Source organism: Hemibagrus wyckioides, linkage group LG29 (assembly GCF_019097595.1).
Source record: "Hemibagrus wyckioides isolate EC202008001 linkage group LG29, SWU_Hwy_1.0, whole genome shotgun sequence".
NCBI classification, from domain to species: Eukaryota; Metazoa; Chordata; class Actinopteri; order Siluriformes; family Bagridae; genus Hemibagrus; species Hemibagrus wyckioides.
Window position 1 is genome coordinate 11,404,456 of NC_080738.1, and position 26,066 is coordinate 11,430,521.

Sequence of the window (26,066 nt, forward strand, 5' to 3'; positions counted from 1 at the left end):
GTTATTTATGTTAAATAATAAAGAGGTGAATATTAAATAAGATCCTGGCTGCTAAATAAGATAAAGCTTCATTAGTATGGATTAGATTAGATTTGATTAGATTAGATTCAACTGTATTGTTATTGACCTACAATATGCAGTTAGCATCTAACCAGAAGTGCAAAACAAGTGCAAGTCTCATAGGTGCAAAGTGTCAAAAGACACTGAAGAAAGGTGGCAATAAAATGCAAGTGAAATATACAAATTGCATTTCATCAACAGTGTAAATAAAAAATATATGCATGAAAAAAATGTGTAAATAACATGATGTAGTAGATACAGTAATGAAGACAAGACGCAGACTGTTTGTGAGTCAAACAGATAACCTGCCAGTAACCTGCTCAGCCTGTACTTTGGGAACTTTGGTTAGACTCATTTGTCTGAATACTACTTGTCGCACATAACAATATGGTACATTCTGGAAAGGTTAGCTTTGGTTCTAAATAAGAATAAAAAAATAAAAATAAAAAAAGTTATCGGATATGGGATGGCTACCTACAGTGAAAGTTTGATTGTTTGCTTCTCAAAACAAATATCCGAAACTATATACTAAAGTTACGGAAACGTTCTGTGTTTTTTCATACTGTGAGGCCTGGAATTGTATGTTATGTGACTATTAACCTCACATGCTTCTTATAATTCGACCATGAAGACATTCCGAGATGTTTTTGAAGACGTGGTGTTTTGGTGTTGCATGTTAATTTAGGACTGGTTTCTCAACTGTTATAATTCGCTCCATGACGATCCCGACACTTCAGAATGCAAACGTAATGAGTGAGACTAACTGGCCGGACGAGTTCACATATTTTCTCTCACATGTCGCTTGTGTTTTCTTTCAGAATTGCAAAAGTGGTCAGGCACGACTCGGCTGCAGAAATACGAGTTCTGTTTAGTAGTAAGCTGCTGATTTTTAGACGCTTTCACTCTGTGGATCTATGGTAAGACGATACTAAAATATATAATAAATCTTTTTGAGGCTTTGTTGAGGTTAATTTGTTTCCTAATTTAACACCACGTGATGTTTCTCAAACGTTTCAGGAGGCGCGAGATGATCCCGTTGGCAGACAAAATGAAGTCGCCTCAGGAGAGCGAGAACTTGTAAGTGAATAAAACAACGCAATTTTAGACTTTCTCAGTGACTTATGTTTTTTATATTTAATTTCTTTCACCACTTTTGATGCTTGTCAATGAAGAATTTTGGTCTCTGTTGTTTGTTCATAGTTGTTAGACTTTTTTTTACAGTTGTAAAAAGAGAAAGGCATTTTTCATTATAACACAGATAATGTAGATGTAAACTTTTTTTTCTACAATTCTACATGTGTTTTTTGTCCCCTAACAACAAAACAAAATGTCAAAATTGTCATGCTTATTGTAGAAAAACAAGAATTTGTTACAATTTCAAATCAGCATGTTATATATTAAACTTAATTGATGGAACTACAGTATTTTTGACATATTCGTAATTCATAATTATTATTTTTCTACCTATATTTTTGCAATTGATTACAAGGCTGTCAGTTATCTTTCAAAGAAATATATTGCACAATGCACCATGTTTTGTGGCACATCATTTCACGTCTTGACTGACAAGATTTTGATTTTTCTAAATTTTTATTTTCATTTACATACCGTTTAAAATATATGTCTGAATTGAATTCTTCTGAACTCACGGTTGAACAAAGACCTATTCAAAACTGTTCCAAATGTTCCTATAAACACTTTTGTCAAGTGTTCTGGCATGCAACAAATGTAATTTTCTGAGTTGATAAATCAATGATCACAAGTATATATCTATTTCCAGATTATATTGGAAATTTGTTGTACTGCTATAGTAGAGTTCCTAACAACACAGAATGGAGCAGTCTGCTATATTTTAGAGGGAATTATGCATTTATTTATTTATTATTTTTTTATGTTTTATTTTTATTTTAAAAAATAAATAAAAATAGGTATATTATTTGTATAATATGTACAATATTATTTAGCATATGTACCTCTAGGTAATTTTTTTTTTTCATTATAACTTTCCACCAATATTTATTAAAAGTAGCGTTTGAATCCAAGTAAAATTTGATAATGGTGGGTGTTATTTCCACCACTGTGAACAAAACACTTATCTGACTGTCTCCAATGAGGGCATAAGGTTGCTGTGTCAGTGGTTTTGGGTTACATTATGTTACATTTCCCTCTTGCAAAAAACATTTTCACTACAATAAACAAAATTCCATTTGTTAGTGACTCATACATTTTGTCAAGCTGTCTTTAATGGAACATCAACTCTAAAGCAAATAATTATTTAGCCAGTGATTTACAGTCTAAACATAAAGATTCTTTAGATATGACTAAACTACTGTACCTTTTACGAGAAGGGTGGGATGGTGACAGTAAATTTAATCTTTCTAATACCTTGAAATACCATCAGATCATAACTTTTAACAGAATGGATATCTGAAGTCTGTGAACCCATTCCTTCATCCAGCTCAGGTAAAAATAGCTCAATCTTTCTCAGAGTTCCAAGTTATGACAAAAAGGATGTGAGGGGCCATATTTTGTCACTGAAAACATTCTGCACTTTTTTGAACTTTCTTTTTTTTTTAAAAAAAAAAAAAGATTGGGCTTGCCAAAAATCTGAATACTTTTGTCTTGTTTACGGTATGCCTGCTCTTTTTAGTCCAACTTCATTCCAGACACATGCCTGCGAGTGATAGTGGGTGTGATATGATAGCAAAGTGCTGTGTACTACATAGTTTTAAAGGTCTTTCTCATTGTCACTTTCAGACAACAGTCAATGGACTCAGCTCAACAGCCACAAACCCATTTTTTACTCAAGGCAAAGTAAGCTATAAACTCCTGTGTCCTTGCTTTCTTTCGCTGCAAAACTTCAAAAACGACAAAAAAAATGAATGTGTGGTCTAAATATGACTTTGTCTTATAGGACTCCAATGGGAACACTGTTTCCAGAGACAATAACAAAGACTTCAATTTAAGCCATGGACAAAGCAATGGGTGGTCTCACTTTCTAACATCTTCTACACCATCACTTGAGAATGACTGGGCTGTTTTCCCACCTCCTACACTCAGCCAGAAAACAAACCAAACCACATTCCCCAATCAAAAATCGGACACAGGCCAAGATTCAAACTCTGCTACAATGTCTGCAGCTGGACTAAGCAAACAGAAAGCAAGCATTTTTGAACCTTTCAAAGAGGAAACCAGCATCACCCAGAGAATGGAGGCTGATGTGAAAACATCAGAAAAAAGGGATTATCTTTTAGAATACATACTAGCCAATCAAAAGAATGATGAAGAATCCATTTCTCCTTTCACACCATTCAATCACATGGAAGCTTTCAGAGACTCATCTAGTTTTCAAACTCCTGAGTCTATTGTACAGAACAGAGTATTTCAAAAAATCCAATTATTTCAGAACCCAGCATCTGCCCAGAATGGTAATTCTCACTTATCTGATAATTTTGCTGTGCATAATGGACTATTCAAGCCACAGGACAGCCACTTTGACAAAATAGTCCAGCCTACAGAGCTGAGTAATGGAATATTCCAGGAGTCTTCCAAAATGCCTTCATATCTTAATGCATCAACAAATGGAGACATGGTAGGAAGATCTTAATGATTTGATCATCTTAGACAATTCTGTCTGTCTTTAAAGATCCAAATGATTTTAACAACCATATAAAAACTAATACAAGCTGTTTATATTTTGCAGATGTTTAAAAGACTACCGCCCAAACCAACCCCACGCAATAAGTATCCTAAGAATCCTGATAAGGTAAGCATATGACTAGGCATGCATTATTATTGGTATCATGTATCAATCTGATACTATGCTTTATTACTTGGACTCATGCTTTGTTCCATAACCAACATCCAATACCAGATGATACTATGTCACATAAGCCTAGCGATTGTTGAAGCACTTCTGAATAGACAAAGGATGGCGACCTGAGATCTCAGATCAGTATCAGCAGGAATGGATTTCAAAAATTTGCCTAAGGTGTCATGTACCGAGCTCACAAATGCAATCACGAGCATGGATCAGTGCCATGAGTATGCAGAGAAACTTAGAATGATTGAGGCAGGTACCCTCACTGATGCTCAGGTAGACTGGCTTTGTGCCTGTTTAAATACCGCAACCCTGTAAAAATTAAACTCAGCATGAGTAGTTATAAGTATTTAGCAGCACTTCAACTTAAACTGGTTTATTATGTCCCCAGTTTGCTTAATACCATGTAGTTTATTCATTTTTGACATCAGTATCAGTATTGAGAAATACCAAACAACGTGTTCTCATGCTTCATCTGGAAAAAAAAGGAAGATGTATTCATAGGACTGCTTTCATTTTTTTTAGTAGTTTGTTTACCCAACAACAGCTAATTTTATTTTCTGTCAATTTCACAGAGTATCGACCATGACATTTTTTCTACACCTGCTCTATCTGTACCTGCTGATAAGAAACCTGCACAGACACCGTTTACACCTACCCTGGCTAATCCCTTCTCTATACCAGCTGTGCCACAAGCAAAAGCTAATATCCAGGTAATTTGTGTCTAATTACTCTCTCTCTCTCTCTCTCTCTCTCTCTCTCTGTTATTATTATTATTATTATTAGATTAGAGGTAACATACATACAACCCTTTTGAAAAAGTCTATTGTGAATATACTTTAGCAGTTTGTTTTCATCCAATAGTCACTTAAGACTCCTGACATGACTGTGATAATCTAAACAACTTTACACTGTTGCAGTGATGAGAGTATGGAAGGAGTAATTTCTGTGTTTTGGGTTGACAGGACACCACAGTATCTGACAAGTTAAACTCAAGCCAAGTTTATGAAGACATTCTTTTCATTGGCCAGGTGGGTTCTTTTGTGTGTATTTGTGTGTGTGTGAACCCTTATGCTCAAACACATGCTTTAACATTGTACATTTGTGCTGTTTTCCAGGAGAAGTGTGTGGACGACTGGCCAGAGGACAGCCCTGAGCTTAGCCCTGAATGGAAACCTGTACGTAAACATCTAATTGTGTCTTTATTCTTTTTAGGGAAAATTTTTTATAATGATTAAATTAAAATTTAATCACAGCAGAAGGACATTTAGTCTGTTAGGTTTCCCCAACTGTCCTGTTTCCATTGAAGCCTAAGATTCTTGTTTATGGCTGTGAGGAGTGAAAGATGATGTGGTCTTTTGCTGTTGTATCTTTTCCAGCTCAATATCCAGTTGTGTTCTGAGATACTTGTCTGCTCACCACAGTAGTAAAAAGTGGTTATGTGAGCTGCCATAGGCTTCTTGTCAGCTTGAACTAGTTTGGCTATTCAGTTTTTCCTCCCATTTGGTGCCACCCACCATGCCACATGTATTCCCCATTCTGGTGTTTGATGTGACCAATATCTGTGATTTTATTTTAAGATTGAGACTTGATAGTTTTGACATGGTTAGTGTTACAATATTACTGCGGGGGCAATTCCAGTTGCTGTCTTAAGGGTCATCTGTTATGTGACATGGAGATCTAAAGTTTTGCAGGATCCATGCTGTAATATTATTTTCCGGTACCACGGTGTAATTAACGTGAGGAATGTTTTTCTGAACCATGAGTCCCATAACATGTCAGCTGGAATTAACAGAAATGAATTGCCACAGCATAACTAAGGATTGCTACATAGGTAGCGTTTGTGTTCTTTTATAACTGCAGTGATTTACAGGAAGATAGGATTGCACAAATAGTTGTCAGGCAAATATGAATCGAATGTTTACACTTGGATGAATTTGGGCCTCAGCAAATTCACGTCACATTTAGAGCTGGCATCATAAGTGCCCAAAGTATGTCAACACAACTTACGTAGGTACTTATGTTAAACTCTCCACTTACGCAGGTGCTTATGTTGTATTTCTGGTTGCCCGATTCAGCTAATTAAAATTCCCTTCAACAGCGCATGGCTGAAAGTTTGTCGGATTTTTTTTTTTGGTGTTTTGTTGTGTTGACCTCTCTGGCATGAGCTTTTGAACAGGAGTTGTGTCTAAGGCATGAGCTTTAAAATACAAGAAGATAACATGGGACAGAAACATGGGATAGCTGTCATTATTTTAATACACTCAAGCATAAAAGCATGTAATATTTGAAAATACGTGATTTAGAATATGATGATATATAAATGAAATGTAAGCACAGATTCAAATAAACATCTAGTAGTAGATGCTTAATACGGTACTGCATATTAAGGCATCTTATCATAAACAGGCCGCAAAAAAATATATTAGTCATTGATATCCATAATATTATAAATAGAATTATTATAAAGTTCTTAAGATTCGGGTGCCACCCACATCTGTTGGCTGCCCGTCGTATTGTTATCCTAGATTTTTGCTCTAGAAGTAGGTCAATATGTTGCACAAAAGGTATGAAGCCTAGGAATGAAAGTAGTTCACAAAAACATCCAAATGCGAGGACTGACTCCTCTAAATTGCCCATACTTTGGAATGAATTTGCATTGCGTTCAATTGCATGTATGAGGTAAACTGGGGAGGTTGAAATAATTAAGTTAATAAATAAAGTTAATTTGCGATCATCTCTACAAAAAACATGAACATTGTTAACATGGTCAAGTCGCAATTCACTTTACGTATGCCTTGGTGGATTTCTTAATTGTAATTTATACTGTCCTGTTGAATTCTTTTTGAAAAAGTGTTGGTTATTATTTTGTAACTTCACAACTCCGAGGTTAGTTTTGGCAGTATTGTGGATGAGCGTCATTATCTAAAATGAATAATAAACAGATTTAATAACAAGTGGTGGTTAAATACTTACCAAAGAAAAAAAATATAATGACTGATACAGTGAGGTTTTTGCAAGGAGACTTTTAACATTTATGGAAATTGTCTCTAGAATCCATATTTTTGTAACTGCTCGGGTTAGTATGCTTTCTGCCATGAGAAAGTCTTCAGAATTTCTGCGGTTTTCAATTTCTGGCATGTTTTACCTTGTTAAATGTAATTATACAGATCAAATTATTAACAAATTAACAAATAAAACACTTAGGGTTATGTTGTAGGAAAATAATCAACTTCATGGAATATTTCTCTAGAACATAACCCAAGCGTTTTAATTCTTTTATATTGTGTGCAACCAATAAAATAAATTGTGGCCTTTATTATAGTGATAATTAAAAACTAATAATTCATAGATACAGATTTTAATATTGCCCTTGAATGCCATCTCAGATATTTTTGAGTACATTTTCCAACCATGTCACCTGTCAGACACTGCTTATTTTTTGCAAACTCCACCTGTGTACACGCCCAAACAACTGTCTGAAATGTGATTAAGTCTGTGGTTAGGTAAAGCCTGAAATACTGATGTGTACAATGTCAGTATTCCTTTCCCTAAACTCAATTCTGAATACAGACAATTGTGACTATTGAATGTATATTTCCTTTCTCTGTATAGTTAGTTTTAATTCAGTACAATATTTCATCATTGTACCTCTGTTTATTTTTTTCAGTCAGGGAAATTGAAATTAAGGAGGGAATCTTTAAGGGTGAGTAATTAATATGTGCCACGTTCTTGGTGTTCATTTGTGTTAAAATAATAGTCTATTTTTAATAATAATTCATCAAGCATCTTGATTTGATGAACAACTTAGACAATTTGAACATACACTTTGCTTAGTTTTCAAAATTCTCATTAGATTTCTATAGAATCTGAGGCAGCCCTAAATACAGACACTCTGGGGAAGAAATCCATCAAAAAAGTATGTCTATCAAGCTTTTAATTTTTATATAATGATATATTATTTAATAATATGCCTGGATCACTGTCTTCATTAGAATTCCTTTTCTTTTTAGAAAAAGAAGTTGAGCCTCTTAAGAAAGGGGTCAAAGGTAAAGAACGCTTTATTCAATTTAATTTTTACAAAACTGCTAAGATAAATGGAAGGCATGTTGGTAAAAATGTGTATGGATTTTAGGATAAATCAATAGATGACCCAATGGTTCTGCCGATTGACACAGTTCACTGGGATTCAAAGGTACTGAACTATACATATACTATCAAACTAATTTACTCATATTCCCCTAAATCCTGCTACCTTTTCTAACATCTTGACAACATAAATCCTGCATATTATAGTGCAGCTGTGTGCAGCCTTAAAAATCCGTTGTGAATACCTATACTATTTATTGACACTGACTCAGTCAACAAGCACAACTCTACAACTAACTGACGAGCCCAAAGGCATTGACCATTGTGCTGACTGGCCAAAGTGAAGAATTAAAGCACTGCTCTTTAAGTAGTAGTGAAGTGAGGGGTAAATCCCAGTGCACCACCATTAGCAGATGTTTGAATACCATTGTGGGTGACACAAGAAACCATTATACAGTAGTGGTGGTTAAGTGGTGGCTCTGGGTTGTTGGCTGGGAGGTTGGGGTTCAAGCCCCAGCACTGCCAAGTTGCTGCTGTTGGGCTCCTGAGCAAGGCCCTAAACCGTTTCTGCTCCAGGGGTTCTGTATCATGTGCTGTAATGTAGCAACAAAAATAGTGTTCTTCTCATTAACCAATGCAGAAAAAGACTAACATCAATTAGGTTTATACTACAAAAAGTCGACTCAGAATTTCATAAAAAAAAACTTTTACACAACTGGTTATCAAATTAATCAGAAATATTAATATACAAGTAGTTCATGGTGGATCTTTTTTCCCAACTGTGATTTTGTTACAGTCTCGAGTTTTGAGAGAGGATAGTTTTACTTTAAATTTTCTGTGTTTTTTCTTTTCTGGGTTTGGATTGTGTTTATTTCATTTGCTTACAATCATAGGTCTGGGTAATATTGTATGTTTTCACTGTCACTAGGAAAACTATCCTGACAGCTTGAATGGTGCTTATGGTGATTCTTTGCCTTGGGGAACAAAGGTGGTTACAAAATAATACAATTTATAATTGTAATTATAAAAAAAAATATATACCCCCATTTCTTTATATTCTGTATTTCATTTGCTTTTTAATAAGCGTGATTTTTTTTTTATTCTAGTACCACGCATCAGACGAGGTTTTTTTGCCTGAAGAACAAGACCAGAATGCAAGAATGAAGAGCCAATCAGTAAAGGTTTTACAAACTCTTTAGTATTCTAAATATGTATTTGGCTTTCATTATGCATGAGTTAATAATGATTGTATTAATTCTCAACAGAGTAAAAAGACAAAATTCATAGTTCCTCATTTGAAATACAAAGCAAGCAAGGTAATTTCATTAATGAAGTTATAATGAGCAAAGTTAAATACATGAAGCTACAATCGTTTTGCTTTGCAGGCAAGAGTCTCTGTCTAATTCTCTTTCTTTTTTTCTGTCCAGAAAAAATCTCTTGATGAAGTTTTTGAAACTGGATCACCATTTCTACAAGCCTCCAAGGTTTGTACTGTGATCTTTCAGTAGCTCATAATGAACTTAGAAACTTAGAAATGATAAAAAGGTTAAAGGATTAATAGTTCTTGTTTATCATTTGTCCATATCCAACTATTATGAAAAATGCAGCATTAAAAAATGGCATAGTCATTAAGACAATTGTTGTCCTCATGTTCACATGGGTTTGCTCTGGGTTCACTGGTTTCTCATGCAGATTGCTGTTGGCTATGCTAAAATGCCTTTAGGTGTTAATGAATGTGTGAATATTCATTAAATGTCACTGTGATGGACTGTATCAACCACAACCCTGATCAGGATAAAAATGGTCACTGAAGATGAATAAAGATGATCCTTTATTTATGGCAGCTTTTTGTGTAGCATCTCAGTTTTTAGGAGGTTCAAGTCTTATGTCTGTTTGTTGTTTTTCTAACGGACAATATTTTTCAGAGTGAACAGACTCAGGAGTCATATGAAGACATGCTGCGAAACAGTGACCAGAAAGAGCCAGTGATGAAAGACTGGAGAATGGTATCTATTTGACCTATTTTTAGCTTCTGTTATGTTTTATTTACTGTTATTATAATGGTAAATTCTTTTTTGACAGAAGGAACCAATGAAATTCAAACCCTCTGTGTCTCACCGACTATCCAAGGTAAATTACAATGTAAATATATGTAAATATATTACTTTTCCTATATTGTTAAAATGAAGAGAATGGTTGATTTAATAGGATTCCCAGTATTATTGTTGAATCAGTATCATTATAGTGTATGTTGTTATGTATTTATATACTTTTTATAGGATTCAGTTGAAGACGATCTGAAGAAGATGAATGGCCTTTCGTTTTTGGAGGAATCAAAGGTACTTTACAACTGGACATCAGCATATACTTAAACACTTTATGGCCAGTAGAATGTGGACACTTGACTGTGACAACCACATGTGCTTGTTGCACAGCCCTTTCTAAAACCAGGGGCATTTATATGGAATTAGTCCCCACTCTTAGCCTTCCCTCTTCTGGGAAGGCTTGCCAATACATTTTGTATTTGCCCATTTAGCCATAAAAGCCTCAGGGAGGTTGGGCACTGATGTTGGATAAGAAGGCCTGGTGTGCAGTCAGTGTTCCAGTTCATCAGTCTGAGCAGGCAAATCACATTCTTCCAGACCAACATCAGCCATTCATGACCTTGCTTTGTGCAAAGCATTGTCATGGTAGAATAACTGTGAACTAGGGGTGTTACATCCATTAAACAAAAACAATAATTCTTAGGCATTCTACAGTAGATAATTGTGTGCTTCCAGCTTTGTGGCAACAGTTTGGGAAAGACAGACACATGGGTGTGATAGTCAGCTATCCACATATAGTGTATTGTATAGACTTCTGTTTTAGGTTTACACCTTTTATAGGAATCATTTTTAATTGTGTGTTGGTCTTGGAAAACATTTATAGTATATAAATAGCATTTTAGAATCTGCCTGTTTTCAAAAGTGAAAGGGGAGAAATTTACACCTAGGGGCACTGTGGCACAGGAGCATCACAAATATTTTGATGGCAGATGTACGTTTGCATAGCCATTAATAAATCTTTAAGTATACAATTAAATTGATCATAAATTGGTCAATAATCATAAATTGATCATAAATTGGTCCAGTGTGTCATCATCAGCAACTGGTAGCCTATAAAAGGTGAGATAATAAAAGTTTTAAAGTGTTGATGATTAATCCTGTTATACATATTTGTGTTTTTCTAGGAAAATGTAAGAGCCGGGAATGAAAGTCACCATTTCTCTGCTGACTTACTTGTATGTACCGTACTTCAGTAGGAGTTGTGCTTAAGTACTTTTACATATTCATATTGTGCTTCATAAGAATTCATAAGAAGTGTTTGTATGTTTTAATGTTTAGGCAGAGTACCAGCGTGAACAGTTCTCTCCAAAATCTTCAGACGGCAGTGGAAAAATAAAAGAAGTACAAGACTATCGAAAAGTAAGTCCCTAATGCTTGTCCTTCTCCCAGCCCTGTTTATGAATCCACTGTGATTTTCAAATAATGAATGAATTAATTATTTTTTACACAGAAGAGATCTACTAAATTCTCAGTTCCTCGCGTGTCTCTGAAAGGATCTAAGGTACTGCTATGTTTTGTAAAGTATGCAGCACTGCTTTTGTTAGTGCATAGACAGCCTTCACATTTTGTTTACAAAAATGTTTTCAGAGTACCTTGGAGAATGATATTCCCCAGAAAGGTGCTGATCTGTTTAAAGCCAGTGACATTAAAGAGTTGGAAAACAATCTACCTGAAGATTATAGTCAGGTATTTTAACTTACAAACCTGAACCTGGATTTGTATTAGTTAATGGGGTTTTTCTGATGATGTTTGTAAATTTTGTGTGATATTTCATTTCTCATAGAAGAAGGAATTTCCTGTAAAGGCTTCACCAATCATTCCAAAAGTCTCAACGGTTAGTCTGTTTTTACTCTGTTTCACTTTGTTTATTCTATTTATAGATGGATGCTATGCTGATTATATGATATGTTTCGTTCATGCTATGCTGATTATATGATATTTAGGGCCTGAGTGACGCAGATATAGGAGCAGATCTTTTTAAAGCTGGAGACATTGAAGAATATGACTGGACAGAAAAGCATACCATGGTATCTGTTAATCTGTGTCTTCATTGGCCATGTTCACTTGTCTCTTAGTCATCAAAGCAAGTAATGGGTGTGGGTTTTTGTATTTGTTTAGGATGTCAAAAAAGAGAAGCTAAAAAAAGCACGTCTGCCAAGCAGAGAATCAAAGGTAAGCTTATTACACATTAGTACCATTTTTATATATACTAGTGTACTTATGTTACACTGTGCAACTGATTTTTTTTTTCATTGCTAGCTTTGGAGTGCCTAGATAACCAACATAGTCAACCTACTGGGCAACCTTCACTGAAAAATTACAAAAATACTCCTAGAAAATAAACATCCACCTATACAAACACCAATTCAAGCAATATAAATGTTAAATAAATCAATGCTGATCATTTTTAAACCTGGTTTCTCCACCAACAAATAAGGATAAGAATCTAAAAATACAACATGAATTGAACAGTTCCCAAACATACCATTGTAGCTGTAGTCAGTGTTCCAGTTCATCAGTCTGAGCAGGCAAATCACATTCTTCCAGACCAACATCAGCCATTCATGACCTTGCTTTGTGCAAAGCATTGTCATGGTAGAATAACTGTGAACTAGGGGTGTTACATCCATTAAACAAAAACAATAATTCTTAGGCATTCTACAGTAGATAACTGTGTGCTTCCAGCTTTGTGGCAACAGTTTGGGAAAGACAGACACATGGGTGTGATAGTCAGCTATCCACATATAGTGTATTGTATAGACTTCTGTTTTAGGTTTATATCTTTTATAGGAAGATATCATTTTTAATTGTGTGTTGGTCTTGGAAAACATTTATAGTATATAAATTAAAAGTTTTAGCATTTTAGAATTTGCCTGTTTTCAAAAGTGAAAGGGGAGAAATTTACACCTGGGGGCACTGTGGCACAGGAGCATCACAAATATTTTGATGGCAGATGTACATTTTGCATAGCCATTAATAAATCTTTAAGTATACAATTAAATTGATCATAAATTGGTCAATAATCATAAATTGATCATAAATTGGTCCAGTGTGTCATCATCAGCAACTGGTAGCCTATAAAAGGTGAGATAATAAAAGTTTTAAAGTGTTGATGATTAATCCTGTTATACATAGTTGTGTTTTTCTAGGAAAATGTAAGAGCCGGGAATGAAAGTCACCATTTCTCTGCTCATTTTTGTGATATTTAGGGCCTGAATGACGCAGATAAAGGAGCAGATCTTTTTAAAGCTGGAGACATTGAAGAATATGACTGGACAGAAAAGCATACCATGGTATCTGTTAATCTGTGTCTTCATTGGCCATGTTCACTTGTCTCTTAGTCATCAAAGCAAGTAATGGGTGTGGGTTTTTGTATTTGTTTAGGATGTCAAAAAAGAGAAGCTAAAAAAAGCACGTCTGCCAAGCAGAGAATCAAAGGTAAGCTTATTACACATTAGTACCATTTTTATATATACTAGTGTACTTATGTTACACTGTGCAACTGATTTTTTTTTTCATTGCTAGCTTTGGAGTGCCTAGATAACCAACATAGTCAACCTACTGGGCAACCTTCACTGAAAAATTACAAAAATACTCCTAGAAAATAAACATCCACCTATACAAACACCAATTCAAGCAATATAAATGTTAAATAAATCAATGCTGATCATTTTTAAACCTGGTTTCTCCACCAACAAATAAGGATAAGAATCTAAAAATACAACATGAATTGAACAGTTCCCAAACATACCATTGTAGCTGTAGTGTCTTTTGTATTATACCAAAATGATTATCTGTGTTTAACTTTTTTTTTTTTTTTATCAGTGTTCTCAACTTTTAATACACTTTACATCTTTGACCCTCAAGGCCAGGGACCAACTGTTCTTTCCCGAAGACATTGAACCACCAGGTGCTACTTCTGGTGATTACTATCTTTCAGAAGCAGCCAAGGTATCCAACACTCAACCTTTACTTTAAATACATATCAGTTAAAGCCCATTCTTGACAAGCAACAAGTTAGTGATGAGAAATGTGCTTCCTTGTTAGTCAGTATTGTGAAACATTAAGGCAACTTCGCGTCATCGCTGGGCCAGTTGTTACTGCTGCTCTCACTTTCTACCTGTTTTGTTAATCTTGATATATTACCAGTATGCCTTTTATCTTTTAGCAATCTTTCTCACTTTTACCCAGGAAAAAGTGTTTTTTTTTCAGCATGTACAAATGTACAATATGTAACAGATCTATCTATTTCTTTAGGCTGAATGGATGTCCTCCCAGATGGATGTGAGGCGAGCTAGAGCACCATATGAAGACGAGGAACTGGAAGCAGTGAAGGAGGAAGTGGATGGGGTGAGTCTTAGAGCCATCAGTCATTCTGGTCGTCACTCATAGAAAACAAACTAGTTTTATAAGAACCAGTTACATAATTCAGCCCAGGGGCAGTTAGTTATTCCATGGAGTATTACTTTGCGTGTTTAGATCTTCCAACAAAGTCACAATAAACCAGTATTCTCAGTAAATAATTCTGTCATACAAATGTCTTTCCCTGAAGCCAAATTCTCACCAATTCAACACTTCATACAACCCTGAAGTTCACAAAAGCAGTTATATAAGTAACTAGTGCTATATTTCACCTGTTTTAACCATCAAAAATGGTAGAATAACTAGCAAAACAAATAGAATGTCATTCCACCAAAAGAGGGCAACATTAAACCTTTTAGACCTTGGACAAGGTTCACGGTGACCTCTAAGTATCAGGAATTCTCAGTATGGGCCAAGCATCAATCCCATCTTAATGACATCCACCTACAATTGGCCCCTTTGTGTCTTTCCACTGTGACTGCCCAACAGATAGTATAAAATGGAATGGCTGCTGTTTTACAAGTACCACAGGGTGTGAGCTGGGCTTGACAAAGAAAGGTAAATCAAATGGTAATGCAGCCACCAGTGCAATCAAGGCAAGCTTATTTGCAAACCAAATGCTTCCCCACTATTTATTTTAATAGCGATCACTAGCAAAAAAGGTAGTTTTCATCCACACACGCACATACACAGAAGGAGTCCTGGGGGTATTTATTTGTTTGTACTCATACTAATTCAGTACCCTTCTTTTGATTTGCAGGACACTGACAGTCTGATGGAGTGGTGGAACACAGTAGAATGTAAGCAGTCATTAGTATTTCCAAAACTGAAAAATCGTAATCTTTCACCTTTTTAACACTTCTAAACACTTAATCAGCACAGATATTTACACAGTCCATTGTTTTCAGTATGGGACGAGCTGCCTGATGAGGAACTCAGCTTAAAGGAAGACGAGACTAAGTAAATGTTTCAGTTGTCATTCATTTAACCTTTATGTTATGTTAAACATTTTGTATTTTTAAAATGTAACAAAACGTTTCCGACATGAAACTTCTTGTAAAAAAAAATCTATGTATATGAGCATGTCTTTTATGCCATAACACACACACACTGCTAGTAAAAGGTCCCTATGCATTTATAGTGCATCATTTTTGCATCATCTGTATTAGCAAATGGTACATCATAAGGCTAATACATACTGGGTGTTGTAAAATCTATAAAAGCCAAACAGTTTGGTTTGGGTCTATAGGAAACCCAATATTAACTAATGAACAGAACATAATGATACAACACATAAAAAAAAATATAGGAGTTCATCCTCTTCTTTTTTTCTTGATCAGATCTTTCACTCAGATTGCTGACAAAGTCCACCAAGGTCTCAGAGTTTTCTATAAACTTTTCACCGAGCATGCCGAAGTCCTGTACCAGCACGTGTTGCGACTCTACACCATTGCTGATGACATTAGCAACTTCCACCGCCGTGCTAAGATCGCCAACATCACAGGTGGCACAACCACAGCTGTGGGTGGTGTCGCAGCCATCACTGGCCTGGCACTGGCACCTGTCACATTTGGGGCTTCTCTGATTGTATCTGCTGTTGGGCTAGGAGTAGCAACGGCTGGTGGGATCACAGCAGCTTCGGCCAGCATATCAGACAATGTCCATGACATGAACGTATGTTTTATGCTTTCGGTTACTTTCGTTGCCAAAAATACAATCTTAGGTAAAGATTTGAAAGTATTTACTTGAAACTCATGTTTTAAGTAATAATGAATGAGACTTTTCCACTTGATTCATTTCATTAAACAATAATGCACAAGTTCTATATGGAATCTGGTAATTACTTCACATGTTATTGTATAGTAATACAATAATCTTTTTCATTGACCAGGACCGTAAGAAGATTGAAGTGGTGGGTCAAGACTACGAGACCCGACTAGCAGAACTACGGCGCTGCCTGCACTTTGTAGCTGAAGGTATTCGCCGAATGCGCTTCCACCCTCTTCTGCGCCGTAATAATTACTATGCTGGGGACTGGGAGGTGCGGCGAGCCCTTCAGACCCTTAGCCTGGTCGGAGAACCAGTAGAACATGCCGAGGATATTGTGGAGAAGTCCACGGTGGCTCTGAAGAGTGTGTGCAAAGGCATGGATAATTACTTTAGCAAGGATTCGAAGGAGCTGAAGAAGGGCTGCAAGAAGGATGTGACAATGCAAGTGAATATGTTAGCTAAGCTGCTGCACGAAGACTTAGTGGCCCTCAACTCCATACGAGAGCAGTTAATGGAAGCTATGGGACACGTTTAGAACGGGAAATAGATAAATAAGGAATTCAGAACAATCTAAATGTTATTGACTTAGTGTTATCTGTGGCTGTTCACATGCTACACATGATGAAAAAATTTGACTCAGTTCCTCCTACGATTGTATCATAGGGTATTACCTTAAGCAGAGACCTCACAGGAAGTCACAGGTCAAAAAAGATCACATTCCAAATGCACATAAAATATGAAAGTAAATGTAGGACATGTCTCCCCTTTCTTTCTTTCTTTTTTTTTGCTGTGGGCATTTGATGCTGTTTGGATGTGCAGTAACATAACATGCGTTATTGAGCGAAACAGTTTCAGTGGTTGGAGTTTTGGTTTCCTTCTTTATGCAGTTTAGTTCTTGTTTTAATAATCACTTCCACAATGGGAAATACCATTCCTGGTAGACACCATTCTGAGATTTAGTCATCTGTAATATATATAGCAAAACGTGTGGTAAAAGACTGAAAAAAATGGGCAGGAACTGAGAACGCTAATGCCTTATTTACATTGTACTTGCATTACTGTACACTTTGCTTACATTTAGCATACAAATACAAATACAAATACAAAGCCCGCATATTATGTAACTGACCAGCCAGTCCCAGTGCTTTATTACTATTTAGCTAACTATTCTTTCTGAAGTTTGCAAATATCATGGCAAATTCAGTTAAATAAACGTAATTTATATTACAGTGCTGTTATATTCTTCAATCTGATTGCTCAGAAGGTGTTGATTTTCTAGGAGAGCAATTGTGACAGTAGTTTAGACAGATTCAAATCACAGGCGTATTTAAATATGCTCATTCCAATATACACTGATTGGGCATAACATTATGAGCACTGACAGGTGAAGTGAATAACACTGATGATCTCCTCATCATGGCACCTGTTAGTGGGTGGGAGATATTAGGCAGCATGTGAACATTTTGTCCTCAATGTTGATGTGTTAGAAGCAGGAAAAATGGGCAAGAGTAAGGAGTTTGAGCGAGTTTCACAAGGACCAAATTGTGATGGCTCAACGACTGGATCAGAGCATCTCCAAAACTGCAGCTTTTGTATGTTGTTCCCGGTCTTCAGTGGTCCGTATCTGTCAAAAGTGGTAAAAAGAAAAGAACCAGTTTGTTGTGTATGGGGCTGCATAGCTGCAGACCAGTCAGGGTGCCCATGCTGACCCTTGTGCACCAACGAAAGCGCTAACAATGGGCATATGAGCCTCAGAACTGGACCACGGAGCAATGGAAGAAGGTGGCCTGGTATGATGAATCATGTTTTCTTATACATCACATGGATGGTCGAGTGCGTGTGCATCGCTTATCTGGGAAACACATGGCACCAGGATGCACTATGGGAAGAAGGCAAGCCAGCAGAGGCAGTGTCATGCTTTGAGCAATGTTCTTCTGGGAAACCTTGGGCCCTGCCATTCATGTGGATGTTACTTTGACACATACCACCTACCTAAGCATTGTTGCAGGCCATGTACACCCTTTCATGGAAACATTATTTCCTGATGGCTGTGGCCTGTTTCAGCAAGATAATTCGCCATGCCACAAAGCAAAAATGACTCAAGAATGGTTTGATGAGCACAAAAATGAGTTTGAGGTGTTGACTTGGCCTCCAAATTCCTCAGATCTCAATCCAATCGAGCATCTGTGGGATGTGCCGGACAAACAAGTCCGATCCATGGAGAACCCACCTCAAAAATTACAGGAATTAAAGGATCTGCTGCTGACATCTTGGTGCCATATACCACAGCACACCTTCAGGGATCTAGCTGAGTCCATGCCTCGATGGGTCAAGGCTGTTTTGGCAGCCAAAGGGGGGGACCAACACAATATTAGGCAGGTGGTCATAATGTTATGCCTGATCAGTGTATTTACATTTCTATATACATTTCTAACGGCTCATTCCCTGGGACCTGAACGGAGGATGCTCTGCATAATCTAATGCTAATAATTACGACACAAAAAGAACATGTTTACTTGGTGATAATTGCGTAATATTATGGAAGGAGTCTCAGGCGTCAGGAAATTCTAAGGGTCGGGAAATCTTTCACTACTTTTAGACGTGACACAATAAGTGGGTAAAAAAAAAAAATGTTTATAATAAATGTAAAAAATTGCAATCAGTAGCAAGTTGCTGTGATTTAAGAGGAATAACCTTTCTGATAACGTCTTAGTGGTAACTGCACCATCATTATTTTCCTATAATTCTTATATAGAAATAAATTCCTTGATGACTTTACTATAATTTCGGTATACTTCACATGCACAGTTAACTATATATATTTATTTATTCAGAGGTTTTTTTAGCTATTTATAACTACATTTGCATAAGACCTTAGTTCCTTAATCTCCAATGGTTAAGGAGGTTGCAGTGACGTGTGGAGGTCGGACTTCAGGATTTTCCTCCACCCGAAAGTCACTTCTTTTCCTAACATGCCTTAAACAGCAAAACTTCACTAACCACACAGATCTCAGCCACGTTAAAAGGTCAGTTTGTTTTTTAGTCCATTACTGTATTTCAGTTTTAAACAGCAACCTGGTTCAATCTGGGCACACAGAGGAATGTTAAGTTTTTTGTGTTTGTTTGTTTTTGGTGTGTTTTTTTTTTTTTTGGGAGGAATAGATTTCATGGACGCAACAAGTTAAACTTGTTATAATTGTAATAATTTCGGTATACAACACGCGATTTTATAAAAATGACGTCATGCTATATGGAGAGAGTGTATTCATATTATGATATATAATACTTAGGCGGAACTTTGGAGCTTGTGTTGTGTTAATATGTTGCTATAGGGATAATACGAATAATAATAATATTAACAATAACAACGACAACAATGTTATTTTAAAGGTCCAAATATAGCCATTTATTTCAAATTACAGTTTAACGTTACTATCACTTCCGGTATCTGTTGTCATATTCACGCATGAGTTGTAGGACATACAGGGGCGTTATATTTCCAAGCTATGTATCAACAAATAGCGCTTCCGGATTTGGCGGGCTGGGTGTGAACTAGCCAATCATAGTGCAGGATACTAATTCTAGCCAATCCTAGCATTGGAGGCGGGTTCTGTTGTAGTATGTACATAGAAATGTTATACAGCTCTGGAAAGAATTAAAATAAGAGACCACTGCCCAATCTCCAGATGTGAACCCTATTGAAAACCTCTGGAATGTCATGAAGAGGAAGATGGATGGTCACGAACCATCAAGCAAAGCTGAGCTGTTTGCTTTTCTGCAAAAAGAGTGGTATAAAGTTCCCCAACAGCAATGTGAGAAATTGGTGGAGAGCATGGAGCCAAAGCGCATGCAAATCAGGGTTATTCCACCAAATACTGATTTCTTAATGTTATTTAGCCAAAGAATTAACACAATTTGTTATGCATTTTGTTTTATATGAGTTATTGAAGCTCTGCAAATAACGCATGATCTTGGGTTATTCTGATGTGTTGTCATTTCCTTTAAATATACACTCTATTTTGGAGAAATATTGTCAAAAAAATGAAACAAAACTGTTCATCTCACCAATACATGCACCTGTAAGAAAAAAACATAAGAAACTGATTATTTTCCAGTGGTCTCTTATTTTATTTTATTTTTTTTCCAGAGCTGTATTATTTGTTAAATAAACACAAGTATACAAGTATGAAGTAGTGAATTTTCATATGAAGTAAATATAACCAGTGGCAATTAATTACAAGGGAATATACACCATAAACAACAGTTTAATTAAATTATATAATTAATAATAAATGAGTTGCCAGACAATAGTAAGAGCTGGGATTACACCAAGTCATTGCTTAATCATTTAAAGCACTTGACGATATTTTACAGGGAAGTATATAATCTGTACCACAAGGGTTAGATTACTGATGAAATTTGTGAAAAACTTCACATTGTGACTTGAATCTTAACAGTTGTCATTTCATATTCATCTGCTTTCGAACATAGTTTATGCATAGCTCTTAAGACCGTGTTAGATTTAGATTCGATTAAGTTTGTTAGTGTGAGATTTGGTGTTTGTTCACATGGTCAGAAACGAAAGGACACGTGTGGTCCCAAAGAGGCCCATTAAACATAAATATGTGTACTCTGTGTGTGTGTGCCTCATGGATCTTTATATAAGTCTATACATTCTTTTATGTGAATGTTGGAAAAAGCCTCTTATGTGCATTTGGTTCTAGATATATATCTGATTATACACCACAAAATGGCAATTAAAATCTAATATCTAACAATATCTAAACAGTTAAAATTGAATGTTAATAATATGTTGTATCAATTCTGCACATTGTAACTGTTCAAACAGTACTAAACACACACAGACAAAGGCAGATATGACAGTGACTATTATTTCATGTCTGTAATGATCAGACTGCTTTAAAGTCACGTTTCCTCTAAACATGTTAAATATAAAATCTGAGTTAAAATAAAAAAAAAAAACATTGTCGTCTGTACTTTTGTGTAATTTGCACATTGACTGAACAGTCTGTTTTACTCTATCTACTTTTACTTTCTCCTCCAAAAATTTGTTTTGGGGAAAAAAAAAGAAGCTAAATCATCCACCTCGTTCATATTTATTACACATGCAGCTGAGTCTGTAACTGGAACAGACTCTTGATGATGTGGTATGACGTGGGCAGAGAAATAGTGCACATAATATCTAGACTGTGATTCACTCTGTCTACTCACATGACTGTGTGAATTATACCATTGTGTATTTGTTTTATGACCATTGGTGGTGCTGTAATCTATTTAAAACATAAGTAAACCGCAAATAATCTGATGTTTATGGCAAAAGTTTAAAAATTTATTTTTTTTTAATATTTGAAAGACCCAATGGTGAAAGGCACAATGGTGAGACTTTTGCATGAGACAATCAGTCTTGCATGAGTCCACTAATCATGGGTGGACAAGCAAACAGGTTAGATATACACCAGTGACAGAAGAGCGGCAGAGACAAGACAAGAATTGTTAAAATTCCACATGTAGGTGTACACAAAACAGTCAACAGAAAGAAACTGTGAATAGAATTTGGACCACTAGGGAGCATACCAAATGTAGAGATGGGGAAAAACCTCCCTTTCTTAATCGGCAGCACCTAATACAGAGAGTGAACTGATTAAATACTTAAATAAAGTAAGTCATGAAAGGGCAAAATTCAATTCAGGTGCAGACAAATAAGGGATACAACCAGAGACAAGACATGGGTGGAGAGAAGACAAAAACCAAAACAAACCACACATGGTGATGTAAAGAAATCACAGAACAATGCGGAAGTGAGCAAAGTAACACTGTAGGCTGCTGCATGTGCTGAGTGGCTCGGCTAACAGTGTCTAGGGCCAGATTAAGGGGAGATTCATGACACACGCCACTCCACGGTCATCATTTTCCTGTCACAGCATGACCCTGTGTTTTAGACACACAGTATTAACACACATCTGGGCCTGAAATAACTTGCATCTAGACTGTATAGGTGTTTGAGTGCAGAAAACTATGCAAGAAAGATTTTTTTTTTTTTGCAGTAGCTTAATTTGTTAATTTATTTATAAAACGTAATTGGTCAAACAATTTAAGTCATCTTCGAATGTAAGAAACACACACACACTCACACATGTACACATGTACAGTGGTCAAGGAGCAGATTTGTGTTAACATCTATCTTAAATTTACATATCTGACATTGTACAGTGTTCCAGTACATCTGAACCAAGCAGTACATCTTTAAACACCGATGGAGATGAGAAACCCCAAAAAAACAAACCGGTAAGTTTCAGATTTAATGTAAACAACTATTCTGTGTGAGTCAGCATAAATTGATCTTTTTGTGGGGAAGAAATATTCTCCTGATGATGGGAATACATGGGTGTTTATTGTTTAATGTATATGTATTGCATTGTGCAATGTTCCAGCAATTATGAATCAGGCAGTGTCTTCCCTTGCTGACAAAAGTGGAGATCATAAAACCACTGAACACCATCAGGTAAGGTTTCTGATTTGACACAAACAGCTATTGTGTGTGTCACATATCAGACGTCACAATTAGGCAAATTGAAATACACAAAGAGGAAAGACAGCACATGAGGTCTTTAAGCTTACAGGATACTAACAAACACTAACCAAACAGGTATAAAAAATAGATATATTTAATCATTATTGCTAACATTTGCCAGCTGGCTAACATGACCTGAAAGTTTCGTCGAACTATTTTTAAGTAAATCTGTCGCTATTTTGAAATGGTTGTCACATTCTAGGACATGTCCACTTGCCAGGATAGAGGACATTATCATGAGCTTGGTTAAAATAGACTGCTGTCAAGTCCATGGTGTAGTCTACAGGGCAGCATGATAGTGTAAAAAGATTCATTAGCACCTTTTTCCTTTTAACAGTGTGCATGGTCTAGTTTTGATACTGCAGCATGACTTAGCATGCTTTTGGTATTTCTTCAAATAACAGAGTTGGGTGTTTCCCTGTTTTTCCTGTACCAACAGGACTGATTTACACCATCAACTCATTTTCATTTTCATGCACTTCACGCATGACATATGACCTAGAGCAACCAACAGACCGAGTAACCATATTTACACAACACTGCTCTTAAATTCTCTATTCTGACGTTGTTTCTTTTTTTTTATTTTTCATTTTCTCACTAACATCTAACACATGGATTTGTATGACAAATGCTCTGCAATAATCAAAGGCTTATAATTTGATTAATTATATCTGCACAAAAGAAAGTATATTACTTAATATACTTAATAAGTGTATAAACTACTGTTATGCTGAAGCTTTCTATCAGGAAATGTGTACTTACTATTTATGGAAGGAGTTAGTAGTTTTAATGTTTTCTGCCAAGGGAGAGTGTTCAGCTATAACCTTGCTTCACATGGAGTGCATCACACCACCCCATGGTTGATTACTGTACTATCATATCATTAACCCATGTGTTTTATACACACAATATTAACACATACACTATATTGCCAAAAGTATTCGCTCACCTGCCTTGACTCGCATATGAACTTAAGTGACATCCCATTCCTAATCCATAGGGTTCAATATGACGTCGGTCCACCCTTTGCAGCTATATCAGCTTCAACTCTTCTGGGAAGGCTGTCCACAAGGTTTAGGAGTGTGTTTATGGGAATTTTTGACCATTCTTCCAGAAGCGCATTTGTGAGGTCACACACTGATGTTGGACGAGAAGGCCTGGCTCTCAGTCTCCGCTCTAATTCATCCCAAAGGTGTTCTATCGGGTTGAGGTCAGGACTCTGTGCAGGCCAGTCAAGTTCATCCACACCAGACTCTGTCATCCATGTCTTTATGGACCTTGCTTTGTGCACTGGTGCACAGTCATGTTGGAAGAGGAAGGGGCCAGCTCCAAACTGTTCCCACAAAGTTGGGAGCATGGAATTGTCCAAAATGTCTTGGTATGCTGAAGCATTCAGAGTTCCTTTCACTGGAACTAAGGGGCCAAGCCCAGCTCCTGAAAAACAACCCCACACCATAATCCCCCCTCCACCAAACTTTACACTTGGCACAATGCAGTCAGACAAGTACCGTTCTCCTGGCAACCGCCAAACCCAGACTCGTCCATCAGATTGCCAGATGGAGAAGCGCGATTCGTCACTCCAGAGAACGTGTCTCCACTGCTCTAGAGTCCAGTGGTGGCGTGCTTTACACCACTGCATCCGACGCTTTGCATTGCACTTGGTGATGTATGGCTTGGATGCAGCTGCTCGGCCATGGAAACCCATTCCATGAAGCTCTCTGCGCACTGTTCTTGAGCTAATCTGAAGGCCACATGAAGTTTGGAGGTCTGTAGTGATTGACTCTGCAGAAAGTTGGTGGCCTCAGCATCCGCTGACCCCGCTCCGTCAGTTTACGTGGCCTACCACTTCGTGGCTGAGTTACTGTCATTCCCAAACACTTCCACGTTCTTATAATACAGCTGACAGTTGACTGTGGAATATTTAGGAGCGAGGAAATTTCACGACTGGATTTGTTGCACAGGTGGCATCCTATCACAGTTCCACGCTGGAATTCACTGAGCTCCTGAGAGCGACCCATTCTTTCACAAATGTTTGTAAAAACAGTCTGCATGCCTAGGTGCTTGATTTTATACACCTGTGGCCCTGGAAGTGATTGGAACACCTGATTCTGATTATTTGGATGGGTGAGCGAATACTTTTGGCAATATAGTGTATCTGGGACTGAAATAACATGCATATGGACTATACATGTGTTTACTGCATATGTGCTAGATATATATAACGACCCCTTTTTTGCACGAGCTTCATTTTGATAATTTATGTAAAACATGTAATTGCAGAACCCTGGTATGATGAGTGGGTTAATTCAGAAGGTCAACCCCTTTAAGTCATCCTCAAAGGTAACATTCTCATACATATACAGTGTTCTGTTATTTGCATTCTAGACACTGAAATGTGTGAAAGAGAAGTGAAAGAGCAGATTTGTGTCTCTTAAATATACATGTCTTATATTGTACAGTGTTCCAGTACATCTGAATCAGGCAGTACGTCTTCTCTCATTAACACCAGTGGAGATGGTAAAACCACTGAACACAAACAAGTGAGTTTCAGTTTTGACGCAAACAACTATTGTGTGTGAGAGCATAAACTAATCTCTTTGTGGCAATCACATGTCCCCTTAATGATAGGAATACATGGGTATTTATTGGGTAAATAGATATGTATGGCATTGTACAGTGTTACAGTACATCTAAAACAGGAAGTAATTTTTACCTCATTGACCCTGCTCATTTTATTGTGTTTCCTGTATCAACACTCCTTATTCAAATCATCATTTTTATGCCACTGATATATGACCTTTAGCAACCGACAGACACTGCTCTTGAATGCTGATTGGTCAGGAGATGTTGATTGTTGATTATTGGAAAATAAATCTGAGGTAGTAACAGTAACTTGTGCATCACAATACCCTGTGGTTTCCTATCATAGCATGACCCCTAGTGTTTTATTCACACGATTAAGACACATCTGGAGCTGAAATAACATGCATCTGGACTATATAGATGTTTAAGTGCATAGAACTGTGCTAGGTAGCTATAACTAAACATTTTTTTTTACAGTAGCTATTTTGCTAATTTATTTGTAAAACATGTGATTGCAGAACCCTGGTATGATGAGTGGGTTAATTCAGAAGGTCAACCCATTTAAGTCATCCTCAAAGGTACCACACTCACATATATGTACTGTATTTGGTTTAAACAGTGTGAAAGAGAAGTGAAGGAGCAGACTGTGTTAACATCTCTCTTAACTGTACATGTCTGACATTCA

General features: G+C 36.6%; 1 protein-coding gene across 6 annotated transcripts; it reads left to right on the forward strand.

Annotated features, from left to right (window-relative positions):
• Positions 1-49: 49 nt before the first annotated feature.
• On the forward strand, positions 50-25,138 carry si:cabz01007807.1 (uncharacterized). Of its 6 annotated transcripts, XR_009204010.1 has the most exons (37): positions 51-977; positions 1,078-1,137; positions 2,818-2,874; positions 2,975-3,652; positions 3,764-3,826; positions 4,456-4,593; positions 4,846-4,911; positions 4,999-5,058; positions 7,551-7,586; positions 7,737-7,799; positions 7,894-7,929; positions 8,016-8,075; positions 8,898-8,957; positions 9,076-9,150; positions 9,235-9,285; positions 9,397-9,453; positions 9,895-9,975; positions 10,052-10,099; positions 10,249-10,308; positions 11,199-11,249; positions 11,353-11,433; positions 11,525-11,575; positions 11,662-11,760; positions 11,858-11,908; positions 12,018-12,101; positions 12,193-12,246; positions 13,284-13,367; positions 13,459-13,512; positions 13,942-14,025; positions 14,332-14,424; positions 15,197-15,236; positions 15,345-15,396; positions 15,777-16,110; positions 16,328-16,412; positions 22,438-22,512; positions 22,659-22,729; positions 25,079-25,138. XR_009204010.1 is itself a non-coding variant. In XM_058384222.1 (34 exons), the coding sequence occupies exons 1-34, from the start codon at positions 975-977 to the stop codon at positions 16,739-16,741; spliced, it is 3,378 nt and encodes a 1,125-aa protein (XP_058240205.1). In that variant the 5' UTR covers positions 51-974; the 3' UTR covers positions 16,742-22,418. The 6 variants fall into 6 exon arrangements, 1 of the variants encoding a protein (XP_058240205.1); XR_009204008.1 differs by lacking the exons at positions 22,659-22,729; positions 25,079-25,138 and having other exon boundaries at positions 50-977; positions 10,055-10,099; positions 16,328-19,232; positions 22,438-22,518; XR_009204006.1 differs by lacking the exons at positions 22,659-22,729; positions 25,079-25,138 and having other exon boundaries at positions 16,328-19,232; positions 22,438-22,518.
• Positions 25,139-26,066: the final 928 nt, after the last annotated feature.